At 39.7% G+C, this 15,753-nt stretch overlaps 2 protein-coding genes across 6 annotated transcripts in view; one reads left to right on the top strand and one right to left on the bottom strand.

Annotated features, from left to right (window-relative positions):
- COL4A4 (collagen type IV alpha 4 chain) overlaps positions 1–11,160 on the bottom strand; it is a 71,016-nt gene extending 59,856 nt beyond the window's left edge. The window contains exons 1-5 of one of the 2 annotated variants that reach the window (XR_010474705.1): positions 11,142–11,160; positions 10,557–10,644; positions 5,124–5,324; positions 3,682–3,721; positions 1,556–1,633 (exon numbers count right to left, since the gene is read on the bottom strand). Coding sequence is in view for 1 of the 2 variants with exons in the window: in XM_065074020.1 (XP_064930092.1) it covers positions 1,556–1,633; positions 3,682–3,721; positions 5,124–5,179 (174 nt within the window). In the remaining variant the exon portion in view is untranslated. Of the gene's footprint in view, positions 1–1,555; positions 1,634–3,681; positions 3,722–5,123; positions 5,325–10,556; positions 10,887–11,141 lie in introns of those variants that run through there. The other variant, XM_065074020.1, reaches the window with a different exon arrangement.
- COL4A3 (collagen type IV alpha 3 chain) overlaps positions 1–15,753 on the top strand; it is an 82,739-nt gene that overhangs the window by 8,768 nt on the left and 58,218 nt on the right. For 2 of the 4 annotated variants that reach the window (XM_065074016.1, XM_065074019.1), the window contains exon 1: positions 10,750–10,945. The exons of 1 other annotated variant lie outside the window; for it this stretch is intronic. In XM_065074016.1, coding sequence (XP_064930088.1) covers positions 10,862–10,945 — 84 coding nt within the window. In that variant the 5' untranslated portion in view covers positions 10,750–10,861. Of the gene's footprint in view, positions 1–10,309; positions 10,665–10,749; positions 10,946–15,753 lie in introns of those variants that run through there. One more of the 4 variants, XM_065074017.1, reaches the window with a different exon arrangement.

The following is a 15,753-nucleotide window of genomic DNA, read 5'->3' as shown; positions in this document are numbered from 1 at the left end:
GTATATTGATTAGTAGAAATTATTGCATGGAATTTAAATTCACATTACATTGTAGAGACTTTATCCATCAGCGTGCATATGTATTTTAGAGCTGTTTCAGAAAATGGTATAATTCTCAAACTTACATTTGCATAATATTGAATTTATTTTGAAATGTTTATGACACTTGTATTTGGCTCTTAGGTCCAGAATCTTGGAAGTATTTAGAAAACTAACTGCAAATGCATGAATCGTAGCTCAGTTTACCTGTGGTGGGGAAGACGGCTCAGGAAAGAGCCATAACGAGAGCAGTGAGTATTTATTGACTGATTAAGGGAATGTATATCAGAACTTTCAGGCTACTGAGACAGAACTAAAGTAAGAGAAATTTCCTCTAATTTCAGAGTCAGTTGTTTTTAAAAGGCACTTCAGACCACATTTTGGATATCCAAAACAGTCCATTCAGTAGCACTGAGAGACACTGCAATGCTGCTAGTGAAAATACTTTTCCTGGGATGCCCTTTTGTTAACACAGTGTTACAGAGACAGACACATCCTAGGCCCCTATTATGAAAATCCTACAGCATGGAGGACTTTCGTATAGACATAATCCTGGAGGATTAGGATAGCATCCAAGGACATCAGAGCAGTGATCATGACGCAGCAAAGCACACAGCTAACTGCAGACATACAGGAAGGAAAAGGTGTGTCTTGTTTTTGTGGCGACTCAGGTTGTACACAAGCAAATGGGGCATGCAGGTCTAAAAACTGACCCACCAACGCTAAACGTTAATAGTATTTTGAATGAAAACAATTTCCATCACTATCTGACAATTTTTTCAGTTGTTCACTAATGAGGAAATGTATCCAAATAAATCCTTTCCTCATATAACAATTAAATTGTTTGCTATCACTACATAGTAGATGTACTTTGAGAAAGAGCAGCCAAGATAACAAACTAGTCATCACTGGACCATATTTCCATTAACAAATAGCAACATGCACAGTTACTAGTTTTAGTGTATAATATGAAAATGCCTTGGCTTCATTCAATGTTTTACAGTTATTTATAAGGCAAAGACAATTCAGATTTTATTTTTTTTTAATACTTAGTGCATTAAATTAGTAAAATAAAAACTCTGCAACCTTTTCCAGAAACACCTAACCAAAATAAGAAATACGTACGTTCTCATAAAACTAGTAAATGGCATAGACATCCTCTTTTAACCAACCTCTTAGTAGAAAAGGAACATGGATTTCTAAACTTACATGTAGTAAGAATTACCACTGTTTAACTGTCACATTGATCTCAAAGAATCCTTAACACAAAAAAGGTACCATGGTTATTAGAAACCTAATTTACAAGCAAATCTGTTTACAGTCTTAACTTCCTTTGATTATACCTGTACTTTGGATCAGTCGAGAGTATTATGCTAGTTTGCTGTATCAGACTTTATGTCAAAATATTGATTTATTGAACATTGCTGCTTTGAAAACTCAGTATGTTTGACATAAATGTGTACAAAATGAACAGTATTTACAACAGTATTTATCATTAGTTCTAATCATTGCTTACCCTTGATCCTTTTTCTGGAAAGCACCGACAAACCGAACAATCCTGTCCTCCACATGGGTCAATATATGCATATCCTCCCTAAAAATTAAAAGTTTGTGGATTTATTAATATATGACAGACAACAATCACTTCAACAAATATTGTAAACTGGACATATTGTCCAATTAGATGGTTTTTAAGGCAAAAGATTTGGCTACACTTGCATAACCACACGGCAATTTACTGCTGATGAAGAAACTTGGCATAGCAGCAAACATCAGAATATCGTGTAGATCTTCAGCTTGACACATACAAACCTTGTCCAATGCCTGCTAAATAGAATACAGACATCAATACTATATTTAATATACTCCTTATCTTGGACCTCTCATCAGCATAAATATGCTGTCAAAATAGAAGCAATACACAAAAGCTTATTACTGTTGTTGTAGAAGGTGAAAGACATTGCCTGAAAGTTATGTTAAATAATACTAAGTATTACAGCTAAATACAACTAAGGAAACAGCTGCATCTAGAAATATTTTAACAGAATCAGAATTTAATTTGTAATAATGTGAAATTTGAAACCCATTACATTAGGTTGAGAGATTGATTATGATTAAATGATAAAAGGCAAAACAGGCTGAAAAGCAACAGGTTTATGCCATGGTAAAGCCTTGTATTTAATCCCTGTCTATTAAATGAAAGAAAGAAGTATGTGCATGGTGTAATCATGCATTGTCTACCATTAATTTACTTATTTCTTGTATTAAAACTTCCCATCATTGCCTTCTTAATAGCAAAAAACCGACTAGTTTGTTTCATCAAATTGCAACGGGAAAAAAAGCATATTCAAGGACACAACAACAAAATGTAAATTCAGTAGATGTAATGTGTGGTAAGTTAACATAATTTTATTGTTCTTTTCTATTACTCGAAGTGTAATGTTAAACATATACCAATTATACACACCATCTGCATTTATAAAATGCACTTCGATGGTTGGAACGTTTACTATGTGACATTATTTTTTTGACAAAATTGTGTAAATATCAAAGTGGTTTTGAAAAGGATAGCAAGGGCTTAAAATATTTAAGTATAAATTAGTTAAACAAGTAAACAGTGATAACATGAAAATATTTGCTCATTTCTATCAAGGTCAACATTGTTTTGTTACTGGTTTTAATAACTGACAGAACACAATAGGTTCATACTTCAGTTTTTCAAGGAGAAAACACTGATAAATATTAGATAAAGAGGAAAAATTCTTTTAATTCTATCTACAATATTTTTAGAATATGTGCTACTCTCAAACCTCAAAACAAGAAGGTATGATGGTCTCTCTCACATACTGCTTCTCTTTCACACACTGAATTTCCCATGAAATTACTAAACTACTCCACACTAGTCTCTCAGTTATTAAAAACTTGCCTCTACTGAAATATCAATGGAATGCAAGTTTCTAGTAACATATAAGCTGTTACGCTTTGTTCTAATTGAACACATTTATTTTTTAAAAATACTTAAGTATTTAACTTTTCAGCAGTTCAGTTTAAAAAAGTAAGAGTTGAGGGGGAAAACAACAGAGAAAAAAAGAGCTTTTAAATATTTGAAAGAAATTAAGAGGACAGACTTGAAAGAATTTTCAGTGAATGCATTGCAAACATAAGTTTAATATGGAGGAGAGTACAGAGAGGAAAATAAAGCAGATAATGAGACTATATTATATGTGAAATTTTGGCTTCAGAGAGATGGGAATGTACAAGGAGGCCAGTTTAAGATCTAGATTAACATACAGAGAAAGGCTTGAATGCTAGAATGAGTTTCACATATGCTGTAATGTAGCACCATTGAAGGGACTTAATGAGAAAGGGACAGTGCATGAGAGAGGGTTTTTTACATGCAGCTTCCAAAAGCATCTAAAGCTGCCAGAATTAGAATCTAGAAGAACACAAAGGAGAAAATTACAATATAGTAAATCTGAGCAAAAGGAACAGAAAGGAAAGTGAGAACTGCAGAAATACTGAAAGAAACATCACAGTTATCCCATAGAACTACAGATCATGTTGGTGTATATGGTGTTACTTGCTTGAACTATACCATCCTATCTATCAACTATCTGTAAAGTACATATCAATGTCACTTACCCCATCGATTTCTTGTGCTGAAAAAACAATCAGCAGCCACCTGATTTAAAAGAAGGAGAAAGCTAAATTAAAAGAACACTTCTACCATCCAGCTGTCACCAAAAACGTAGCCTCTAAAAAGTGAGAAGTGTGATTAAGTCTCAGTACAGGAAATATATGGACCTGTTGGAGAAGGTCCAGAGGAGGCCACAAAAATGATCAGAGGGCTGGAACACCTCTGCTATGAAAAAAAAAAGGCTGAGACAGTTGGGGTTGTTCAGCCTGGAGAAGAGAAGGATCCGCAAAGACCCTATTGCAGCCTTTCAGTACTTAGAAGGGGCCGATAAGAAAGATGGGGACAGACTATTTAGCAGGGCCTGTTGTGATAGGACAAAGGGTGAAAGATTTAAACTAAAAGAGAGTAGATTTAGATTAGATTAGATATAAGGAATAATTTTTTTACAATGAGGGTGGTAAAATGCTGCAGTCTCCCCTTTTTCCAGTCGTTTACAGCAGGCATGTGTTTGCCAGATTGTTCTCTGTCATTTCAAAATCCCTGCCTCCTGGCACCAGACAGACATTGCCTATGCACTCAAATCAACACAAGACTGTTAGAGGTAAGTCACTGACAAATAATGCAGAAAAATGACAGGAAGAGCTACCCTAGAGAGATGGCTGGGATAAAAGGCTGCTACATTGGGGAACACCTGAATAACAAGCAGCCTGGGTTTGCATGAACCAAATAAACATGAAAAAGACACTGGAGCAAGTTCAGGCATGTTAGCACAATGAAGGACTGCCTACCAGCAAGGGCGTCAGGTTCAAGCAAGGTACCTTTGCTGGGCCAGGTTCCCAGCTAGAAAAGCACAATTTCACATTCCTAAAGAGCTTGGGCATGAAGTTTTATAAAGACCTCAAGCAAGAAGGAAAATTACACGACTTGTCCTATAAGATATTATAGAGATGGAATCATTGATCCCACACGCTACTCTGAAAATTCCTGGCCACGCTGATCCTAATCTCCTTCTAAGGATCATTTTCCCCTGCCACAGCTGCTAGCAGGTGTTATCATCATAGTCTCTAAAAGTTTTCTTCATGCCTTTTAATAATTCTTCCTCATCTGTAAAATTATTCTGGGACAGGAATTCAGGTTTGGGTTGGTCATTACTTTTTCTTCTCCAAATATGTTCATCACTAGAATGTAGGTATATCTTGCCTCTTAAAAACAGAATCAGAATTGTATTTCCTGTTTCTTAGTATTTAAATAGCATAGTACCTGAAATGTAAATGGTTTGATCCTTATAGACCAGAAATCAAAATAAAATAAATTATTGTATAAGCTTATCAAATTTATGATAGGCTACAAATTATTTAACTGGTGATTTCTTATTACTGTTAATTTGATAGCTAAGAATATATCTCAGTGAGTCTAGTTAAAAAATTTAGTGATCTGTAAAACTCACCAGGCAGCTGTGATAAGCCACTTAATCCGTTCAAACGAATCCTTTGTTAATGCCATTCACGCTGATTCAGGATCTGTATATGCAGCACTTTTTTTTTTCTTTTTTTTTTTTTTTTTTTAAACAGCAGATCTTCTTTTTCCTTCGGTTTGTGGATGGTCTATAAACACTGTTCCATACTGTTGTTTTTTTTCCCCTCTGAACCTGTTTATATTAAAATATGCATCTGATGTACAAACATGAATAATTACCATATAACCAAAATATGTCTTAACCATTTACACAGGTCATACCGTACAGCTTTATGTTGGCACTACATTATATTATTCCTATTTATTTCTTCCTATATTATTCCTATATTTGCTATACTTTCAAGACAGCATCCTCTGCAAACTGGGCTGGACCAGCACCTGCATATACAACTGAGCAAAGGAGGACTACTCTGAAAGCAGAATATAAGTATATAAGAATATGTAAGAATACAAGCATTTTCAGCTTAAGAGTTCTACCCATATTCATAAATAGATGACACCATTGGAAATGCTGCTTAGATTTTTTTTTTTTAGCTCTATTTTTAGACCATTTTTTTCCACAGCTTTTGCCAAGATGGAGGAAGCTGGAAGCCCTAAGCACAGGACTGATCAAAGGCCTCTACAGCTCTAGAGTGTGAAATTTTGCATGCATAAATTAACTACACAGTGCATCTGTGACTCAGCTCCAATAGTATTTATGTAGTTTTATGTGCAAACATGTTGCACTGATCTTTGTATAAGCTCAACCTTCACAAGACCAGAGAAATGGCCCTCTCCTGTGCAAACTTTTACATCCTCAAAATAAGAAAAAAACCTGTAATCCTTTGGAATAAGGCGCATCTGGCAAATGGCTCATAGTGGTTATTTCAAACTGAGGGCTTAAGAGGCTGGGCTTTTCCTAGGACAGCACAAATTATCATAGGCTTTTATTTTTCAGTGCTGTAGTCTTCCAAATGTGGGGAGGCTAATTTTGAGGATACTGAACACTGACTAGAGAACTGACAGGGGTTTGCTTTGTTTGAAGTTTCCTGAATAAGCAAGACAACCACTCACTGAGAAGGGAGCAAAGATGTGAACCTGCAGCAAACTAGCTGCTCTCTGAGAGCTGTTCAACAAGCAGCCATCTCTTCTGTGTAAAACAAATGAGTATACAGTTCCTGAAACATTACTGTCTTGCTTTCTATTATTTAGACAGTGTAACATCTTTCTTTTTTTTCCAGAACTAATCTATAAGTAATATTGACTCCTCTGTGTGTGCACAGTATATCCACATCCCACAGTATGAAGAGGAGACTTCGTAAGCTACTGTACACTGAATTCTGAATAAAAACCCCAAGGGCAGCCAATCCATGCCGCAAGATCACACCCTCTGTGTGTACAGTACTCCATTCACATGCCACACTCTTGGTCTCTTTCTGTGGCCTACTTCCCCATCTCTTAAAAGAAAAATAAAATAAAAAAGGAAAACAAACAAACAACAACACTTCTAATAATAACATAATATTCTAATAACATTCCTACCTCACTGATTTTTTACATTAATAATACAAATAACATTAGCAAGATTGTAAGGCAATAAAATACTGCAGGGATGGATTGCCTCAAATGGAAAATCCAAGCCAGTCATAGTGCTAGACTTGGCAGAAATTTGTTCCTGTTGTTCCTTATCCATCTCATTATTTAATTATCCAAACAGCTTCTGAAAATAAAATGGAAATTGAAATTTGGTATGTTTGCTTCGTATTAGCAGACAACCTTTTATTTTCAAAATAAAATCTATTTTTGATCCAATCCATTGACACAGTTTGAAACCATACTTAATGCATGACTGGAAGACTTAAGCCACTCTACTTGCTATTTCACCATGGCTATCGAAAACCTATCAGTATCTGAACAACTTTCCTATAATTTGAAGTGTTTGGCAGCCAGTGCAATAGTATAGGGACTACAAAGTGTTATTTAGATTATCTAATTGATCTCATGTTTTATGTTTTGTAGTAATCACAAGTTACCTCAATTGAATTCTTACCTAATTCAAAAGAAGATAAAATATGCCCACAATAAAACACTCCATACCACCAAAGGAATAGATTTTACAAAAGTATCACCAAACCTTGGCTCATAAAATTCTCAAAAGCCAAAGGAAGAAAAGCTCTCACTGGAGGATAACCTAGATGTTTAGTTTCTTGACAAGGACCAAGAAGGAAGACAATTTCATTCCTAGGGACTCTGGACATGAACCATAGTGTGAGGCAGACACACAGCTACAGTTATTGAGGTATAAAATATTAGAGCAGCCCTAACTATATTCTCATTACATCGAAAAAGACCAAAATCATGTGTTACAAGGCCATTGAAGTTCAAGTCAAGGACTCAAAAGTTAGGAAATAAAAATCAGGGTTGTGTGCTAAATTTTAATGTGGTTATTTTATGCATAGGATTAGGATAGTTGTTTTAAGTACAGGAATGTATATGTTGTTTTCCATAGGACTTCTACATTACTCATGATGGATATATTCCATATTCTTTTCACCCTTTTCCTCAAGTCCCTTTTTTACTTTTACAGTGTCTGATGAAACTTTGCGCTTTAAACTGAATTCATATAACTGTAATGTTTCCCTCAAAAATATGCCATATCTGTAAAAAGAGATAACACTGTTATCCTTGCTTTACCATAGTGAACTGACAAAACAAATCAAAGCTAAAGTCATTAAATATCAATTACTGTTAAAAGAAACCCCAAACTTTAATTTGTTGCAGCTTTCTATTGTAGTATTAAGGTTGACCTCCCTTTTGTCCATGCACTAGTGCTTTCTTGTTAAAGTACACACAGGCAGATACAGGTATACATTTTGACACAATTGATGTTAAGCCTGCTTGCCCAGCTGTTTTGCCAGGCAAGACTCACTCTGAGTTTGTAGCTCTCTGAAGATATTGCGGACTACAACGGTATCAGCAACACAGTCTGCAGAAAGGTTTCATAGACTTTCTTTGGACAGATGCTATCAATTATGGTAGCAACAAGCAGTAGAGAGAACATCAGTGGCTGGTCTCACTTTTGTTCCAGCTCAGTGCTGCTTTGAAGTCACCTGTCCTAGAAGTTCACATAAAGGCATATGTGCTTTTATGTGACAACCTCATAACGCAACATTATTTGGTGATTCTTAACTATAACAAACATACAACTTGTCATCCAGCTGGGCCACACTCCTTAGCAGCTAGCTGCTCAAGGTCAGTGAAATAGGTAGGTGGTATTGGGATAAGGCTGGGCTTGAAGAGGACTTTCTTTTGCATCTTCCTTATTAGCGCTTTCCCATCTTTGCCTTGTGCTTGTTGACTTCTTTTGAAAGTCCCATGCAAGGTTTTAATAATTTGAAAACTGACTCAATACCTTTTTATTATAGCAGTATTTCATTCACTAGGTGTTCTGCACGTATTATTTTATTTATCCTAACAGCAGTTTGCCTGCTTTCTTCTGTTTCTTCCAATATTTCTTTGGGCTAGTATTCAAGAGCTTTCCTTTTAAGTACTATCTTCTTTACTCAGTGAGAGTTATAGTGTTCATCCTGCATCTGAATTCATGTCCTTTCTGAGGACTGACCACCCTCTTTAACTATAGTCTCGCTTACTTTGACCTTCTTGTCTTAAAGAACCTTGCACTTTTTGTTTTGGCTTTTGTATAAATGAGTCTCTGCCACCTTCTGTCTAACACCAATTATTCTCATGTTAAATTTCAGTGGCAGATTTAGGTACTTAAAATTTATGGGTGCCTACAGCTTATAAACAACAGTAGACCCCATTTTTATCCTTATTACAATATTTCTGCTCTAAAAAAATGTAGTGTTGTTACAGTAGACAGGTTTAAGAGTTTGACAAATAAAATGCACCCGTTTAGTGGTTTTATCCTTAAGATACTGTTTTTTCTACATGGTCACCATCAATCTGGCTTGAAAATGGGCCTTTTTTTCCCTTTCTCCCAATACCTGCCAGCTTGCTTTCACTGATGCTTGTGATTTTAGAGCCAACGTGATAACACCTGTGCTGACGTACAAGATCTTTGACACTGAATATAGTGTTCTGCTCTTCCAGAGATGTGTTCTTGCTGCTAGTACCAAACTTTTGGGAAAAGCAGCCTCTACTAACTAGCTTTCACAGCATATTTCATAGGGGGTTGACAGTAACTTCTATTGAATGAAGATCCAGGTCCACTCTTATGCCTGTAAGAGAAGCTGTGGTTGGTTTTATGCTCATGAAAGGTTTTAGATTTGTGTCTCATGAGTAGTCCTAAATAGATTTATACACATTCAGGGTGTTTCAAAAAGATGGACCCAATTTCAAAGCAGTATATTTCACGATGGCAACATGTTACAATTACACAAATATTTACAAATGGTTTAATGAAGCAGTAAGAAGGTTTCATAAAGCAGTAATCATTTGAAACTTTATGCACTGCCCTTTCAAGTGGTAAGAGTTGGATTCATGGGTGGTTCATGGTCACAGATAAACACTGATTTCAATTGGGTCCATCTTTTTGAACACCCTGTATATTATATTGCTGCTTTTTCTGTATCACTTGTAGTGCTTAATAAAACCTGTAACACAGGTTTTCCCATAGAGCACAAACATTACAGATAATAAGGTGCTGTGGCCAGCCTGCACCATCTCAGAACAGCACTTTATTCGTTGAGATGTTACCTTGAACATGCAGTATCTTTGTCAGTAACAAATGTGATAAACTTTACATATTGCCAACACTTCACAAATCACACTTCCATTCAATAAAACTTTATATCACGCTAAACTATATGGAAAGCCTGGGGAGAAACATTTCTCACTAATTTCCATTTATGCAGTGGGCAGCACTTTGTCCCTTCTGGGACTTCTTGGTTTCCGCTGTCTCAAGAAAAAACTTGAGGGAGAGAGAAGCGTTGCTGAAAGGAAAACGCTTGGTCAAGTGCCCGGGAGCGCCCCGGGATGCGGCGGGAGGACGCTGAGGGCTCGGGCTGCCGCCGGCCGCACCCGGCACCGCCTCGCCCATGCACCCAGGGCTGCCGCCTCTCGCCTCGCTCCCGCCCCGTTTCACCCGACCTTTTCTCCGCCACAGGTAGCCCCAGGCTGTGTCCTTGCCCGCGCGGTGCCCGGGGCTGGCCCGGGCGGGTCCCCGTTCCCGCCGCGCAGCCCGAGGCCGCTCGGGCGGCGCCGAACACCTGCGCCCTCAAGGCGGCGGGGGAGAAGCGGGCGGGGGACGGTGACAGCCCAGCAACCTGGGAAACCGCCAGCTGTCCCGGGACGCCGCTGGCCTCTCAGCGAGCTGCACGGCCCTGGCAGGCGCCGAGGCCAGGCGGGACGGCCCGTGACGAGCGCCAGATACCGCCACCCCGGGCTGCCCCTCCGCCGCGCTCACCTCAGCTCCCAGGCGGGAAAGCCCCCGGCTCCTCGGTCACTCCATGCCCGCTGAGGACGGACGGATGGACGGCGGCCGCCGGCTCTGCCTGAGGCAGGAGACGCGGGGGTGAGAGGAGAGGGGAGGAGAGGGTGGCACGACCGGCCCCGCCCCGGCCCGTGTCCCCACCCCAGGGCGCTGGGAGCGCCGAGGCGGGTGCGAAGCAGGAGCCCCCAGACCAAAAGCCGCGGGCAGGAGGGGGGTAGAGTCCGAGAGCCCCGGGCTGAGCTCCGCGGGACGCCGCGCAGGCAGCGCCGAGCGCGGGGATGGCCGGCGTGGGCTGCCCCGGCCGCCTGGCGCCGCTGCTGCTGCTCGCCCTGCTCTGGCCGGGCCGCGCCGTGGCGGCTGAGGTAAGTGCGCGCGGGGCTGGGGCGGCGGGGCGGCGGCGCGGGCTCCCGCAGCGACCGCGCTGTTGCCTGGTGCAGAGGGAGGCTCAGCTCCTCGGCTGTCTCTGCCAGCGCGTTGCATTTTGGTGTTGGTAAGTTGCTAGGAAGAAGAGGTGAATTCATTGTGTTCAAAATTATACACCTCAACCGCGGGAGGTACCTCGCAGCGGGTAGGGTGAGGTGAGGCGCATCCCGCCCGGCTGTGAGGAACCGTTACTCTGCGCCGCTGCCAGCCGGGGATACGCGAAGGCGGGGCGGCCCGCGCGCGCGGCATCTCCTCAGCGCCGGACTCAGGTGCGAAGGAGATGCGCGGCGGGGCGCAGGGCGGCTTCCCCCACTCCCCGCCGAGCGGTCCCGTGAGGGGATGGGGAGGCCTGGGCGAGGGCCTGTCCCGCGGGCAGCGCGTCGTTCCGCGGGGAGAGGGTGGGTGCGGGCGGCGAGGAATGCGCGGTGCGGGGTGTGGATGGTCTCTGAGGCGAACACTCAGAGCAGCGCTCATCGCCTGGACCACCTGTGCCGCGTTCGTGACAAACTTTACAGCTTGTCTTTGAGGTTTAGTGCTAAGTGTGCATCACTGTTGGGTCGATAAATTCTCCTAGATCACACCATAGTCTTTGCTGTTCTTACAATCTTTAGATTGTACATGCCCAAGTGGGAGAAGAGCAGTCAGCTCTGACGGCAGATGGGTCAGTGTAGCTCTCAATGTTTCTGACAGTTACCAAACAGAAAACTGACAGTTTCAGTAAATTTCTGATAGGCATCAAACACAGGAAACTGCCAGTTTCAGTACATTTCAAATTCTGTTTCTCCCTTAATAGTCAACAGTGTTAATTTCTCCTTGTATGTGTGAGTAAAGCTCTAACACAGTAACTCCAAATCCTTACTGCCTATCAAAACATTATGCATTTCACCTTTGTAAGAAAACAATCTGATTTTCTACTTTGTTCTTGCTAAATAGAGCCACATTCTGCTGTAATTATTCAAAGCAGACTAATTAGTAATAATGTTTATTCTAAAATATTGCAGTTCTTTCGCTAACCCGTTCTGGATAAAGTGTCTGGAAACAGCATAATCACCTCAGCAAGCGTATTTTCTTTCAAGGCACTCTAATTTGCAGTCAACGTTGGTGATTTAACAAAGATCTAATTGTTTTACTTGTAATGGAATTAAAATACCTCTCAGTTCTTGTGTAAAACAGAGGTACCAGATCTATTTGCAAAGCACACACTTTCTGCAGAGTTGTTTCAGGCTCTGCCTTCTTCCAATCCTTACTCTAAAGCAAGATGTGGAAGAATAAACTCAAGACTTGTCTCTCTCCTCTACCCAGTCTGCTGTTCTTTATTCCATTCTTCTCTTTGTCTGTTGGTACCTCCCATCCATTGCTGTTGTTACTCCCAAGAGCCAGACATCATCGTACATGCTTCTGGGCAGCTATTAACAAGTGCAGGAACTCCCCCCAGCCCCTCCCAACACACACGCTCAGACTTCTTCTAAGCCTCTCTTCTGGTTGTGTTGATCTTGTCCTGTTTTGTGTTTTTATCTACAGAGAAAGGTAAAGGGAGGTATGTCAACAAGTAAGACCCCACATATGGCCCAGTAAAGCATTTCAGCACTTTTTAGCAACCTCGGTAGGATCCTAGAGTGTTTGCCAACCTTGCAGACTCTTCTCCCTTAGATCATTAGCAGCCTTTATGCTTAAGGCAGATCGTGAAGCTCTGAGATACCAATTTTCTAGAGCGTTGTCATTATTATATCCTTATTTACACTTTGGTCTTAAAGAAAGGATTTGGGATGTTGAGAAGTGTCTTCTGCAGGAATCTTTATTTTTAAGCAAAGTTTGAACACAATGTATTGATTCAGTGTTGCTCTGAAAGTTAAGTGGATCTCAAATGTTGTTTGAGATTAGACTAGATTTGCAACAGAAAACACATCAGTTTAAGATTCAAATGTCATAATTTTTATTTTTGTATGACAATGCTGATATTTTCAAAAGAGAAAGCCTAACTAAGTTTTCTAGATGATGAAGGAAATAAAAACTTTTTTTAAAAGCAATTTTATCTACGCTCCTTATTAAATATTAGTGGCTAATGTTAATTCACATGAAATGATTGATGAATATATCAGTCTCTTGGCTGGACTGTCCATTGCAAAGAAATGGGTATTCATTGTGTTTTAAAATCATGCTACACTTTCATATGAAAATAAATTGATATTTGACCAGCAAGCAATATTTTTGCTGTATGCATAAACTTAAAAAATACTTCAAACATAGGAAAGTTTTGAGTGTATTTATCTTAATAACTCAATAAGTAGTTTATTCCCAACGGCAAGAAAGAAAATTGTTAATTTGAGCCTGCTGCTGTTTATACAGCAAATTATGGTCCTCACAGCCCTTCACAGAGTCCAGACTTCCGTGCCCTTAGGAGCCTGAACTTTCTGGCACCTGCTAGGGAGTATTATTATCTGCATTCTTGGCCACTGGCACGCTCTAATCACATCTTCTGAAAACTCAGCAGAAGTAGCATCTTCCCATGTCAAAAGCTTTTCAGCTTGCTTGATGTATTCCTTCACTCCAAATACTGATGTTTTAATTCTTAGGATTTTTCCACTGTTCATTTAAATACTTTAGAAGAATAATAAAAAATAACGATATGTTTTCTCAGGGAACTAGATCTTTCTCATTCCTTGTTTCTGTTTTTTTCTTCTCAGAAAATTTTTAAAAAAAGCTTTCTCATTGTGTAATTTTACTTAGCAGCACTTGGAGCTGTCTTGATGCACATGTGCAATCCAATTAATTCTCCTGAGTGTGTCCTGTCTTTTGATACCATCCGTGTACTCGTATGTCTTGAAATTAAACACTAATCTAAAAATGTTCCCTGGAATTTGCTGCTTCAAATAGCACTAATGAGAAAACTACCTAGGTCAAGTTCATTAGTACTGAATCGATGCTGCTTTATGGTGGCATTGATGATTTTTATTATGGTGTCATGTTAGCATGTGTTCAGAGCAGGAGAAAAGAAGGCTTCTACCTGAGCAAGATTATTTGATTGCAAGTTAGCTGCACTGTGTGTTCGCTACCATTTTTTTATTTGCATTGTAATACAATTGCAACATTGTATTAGCTCACAGGATAAAGTTGAGTGCTCTATATTCATTATTTGCTTCTGGCACTATTATTTTTATTTTTTCACCATGTGCTGCTGGCAAAGGAGGGGAGATAACAAGCTCAGTGACTATAAGACTCGAGGAGGTCTTTTTTGCATCCCCTTTCTTGCTTATGCTTGTCTGTGACTAGATGAAAGTGTTCATATTTGCCAATTAATTTCATTGTTTACAAATGTTAGAGTGTGTATAGAAATACCTATGAATTACTCTTTCTTTTCATGATGCAATATTTTTTTCCTAGTTATATGCAAACTATATTGCTGTTTGAAATATATCTTAATATTAATACATGGCTCTGGAAGGAAAATAATGCAGTATACTAGCTCAGCCATAAGCATCTCCAAGGCTACTAAGAATGAGATGCAGGCTGAATTGCTTTGTTTAACTACAAATCAAAATGTTGGAGGGACAAAGTGTCACGGTTAGAATCTTCCTTCTCTGTGGCCTTTGGAAGTGCCCAGGTTCTTTGTCGCGTAAGGCAGTTGAGGAGATGTGCACCTGAATATACAAAAGAGTTCCCTGAGCGTGTTAGAAAAACAAGTCCTTTGTGAAGTACACTCTTTGATTTGGTTAAAACGATCCCAGCTCTGAAGTCCATAGTGGTGTTACTCTGATAAGTGGGCCCAATTTGTGCTAGGCTGTTCTGATCCTGGTTGCCTCTATAATTAGTTGTAATTCAGCCATCATCTCCACAGAGAAACAGGCCTGTGCTGGAGCACTGCTGAGCAATGCTTTTTCTACTGGGTCAAGAGAGCATAAATTAGCAGATTTGCCGTAATGTTTGTGGATCAAGATGTACAGAGTTCTGCTGTCTCGCACCACATGAAGTCTTGCCTAGATGGCCGTGAAATGTTGTGTGCTTATGTGTCTGCTGCATCATACAACTGAAAATGATGAACCTCTTCAGGTGATCTTAGTAAACACCTGCGAAAACTGAACTGTTAGCACTTGATGTATAGCCTTTTTTGAACAAATCTGCAAAGTAAATACAATACACATTTAGGCAAAACTCTGTAATTCAAGTTGTTTTGCTGACTGAATAATATCATTAAAATGATCGAAGTAGACAGGCAAATGCTGGTTCTTTCTGTATTACTTTGCACTTCATATAGCTAAAACAGCATTTTATATTGAGATCTGTGCTAGCTTCTGCAATGCCTAGAGCTGATGTATCATAACGTCTTTGAAACAAAATACTTTGCTACTAACTGCAACTAGTATGGGATGTCCGGTCATCTGTTTTGCTGTCACATTCTCACCCTACTGCCTGACAAAGTAATACTAGAAGGCTTAGTATGTTGGCATGGATTACAGGAGCCTAGGAGAAAAGCAAAACACAAAAAGGCTTTTTTCTTCTTAACTGTTTACAGCCCTAGTCTCTTGTGCACACACTGGAAAAGTTCCATTTTGCCACAGTTTAGTGATAGGGTGCAAGTCTCACAGGTTTACAGGTTTTCCATTTGGCCTGTTTCAATGAATGCTTTTTAACTAGGCCTTTATGCTCCATTTTTCCACAGATCATTTTGGAGGAAGCTGCAAGAAAAAGTAACCTTTTTTTTTTTTTTTTTTAAATCTGTGAAATCACAGAGCCTTTCAAAACAGGAGAA

The sequence above is a fragment of the Columba livia genome, chromosome 9 (assembly GCF_036013475.1).
Source record: "Columba livia isolate bColLiv1 breed racing homer chromosome 9, bColLiv1.pat.W.v2, whole genome shotgun sequence".
Lineage (NCBI taxonomy): Eukaryota > Metazoa > Chordata > Aves > Columbiformes > Columbidae > Columba > Columba livia.
The sequence above is the reverse complement of the archived record's forward strand: the minus strand, read 5'-3'. Positions and strand labels throughout refer to the sequence as shown.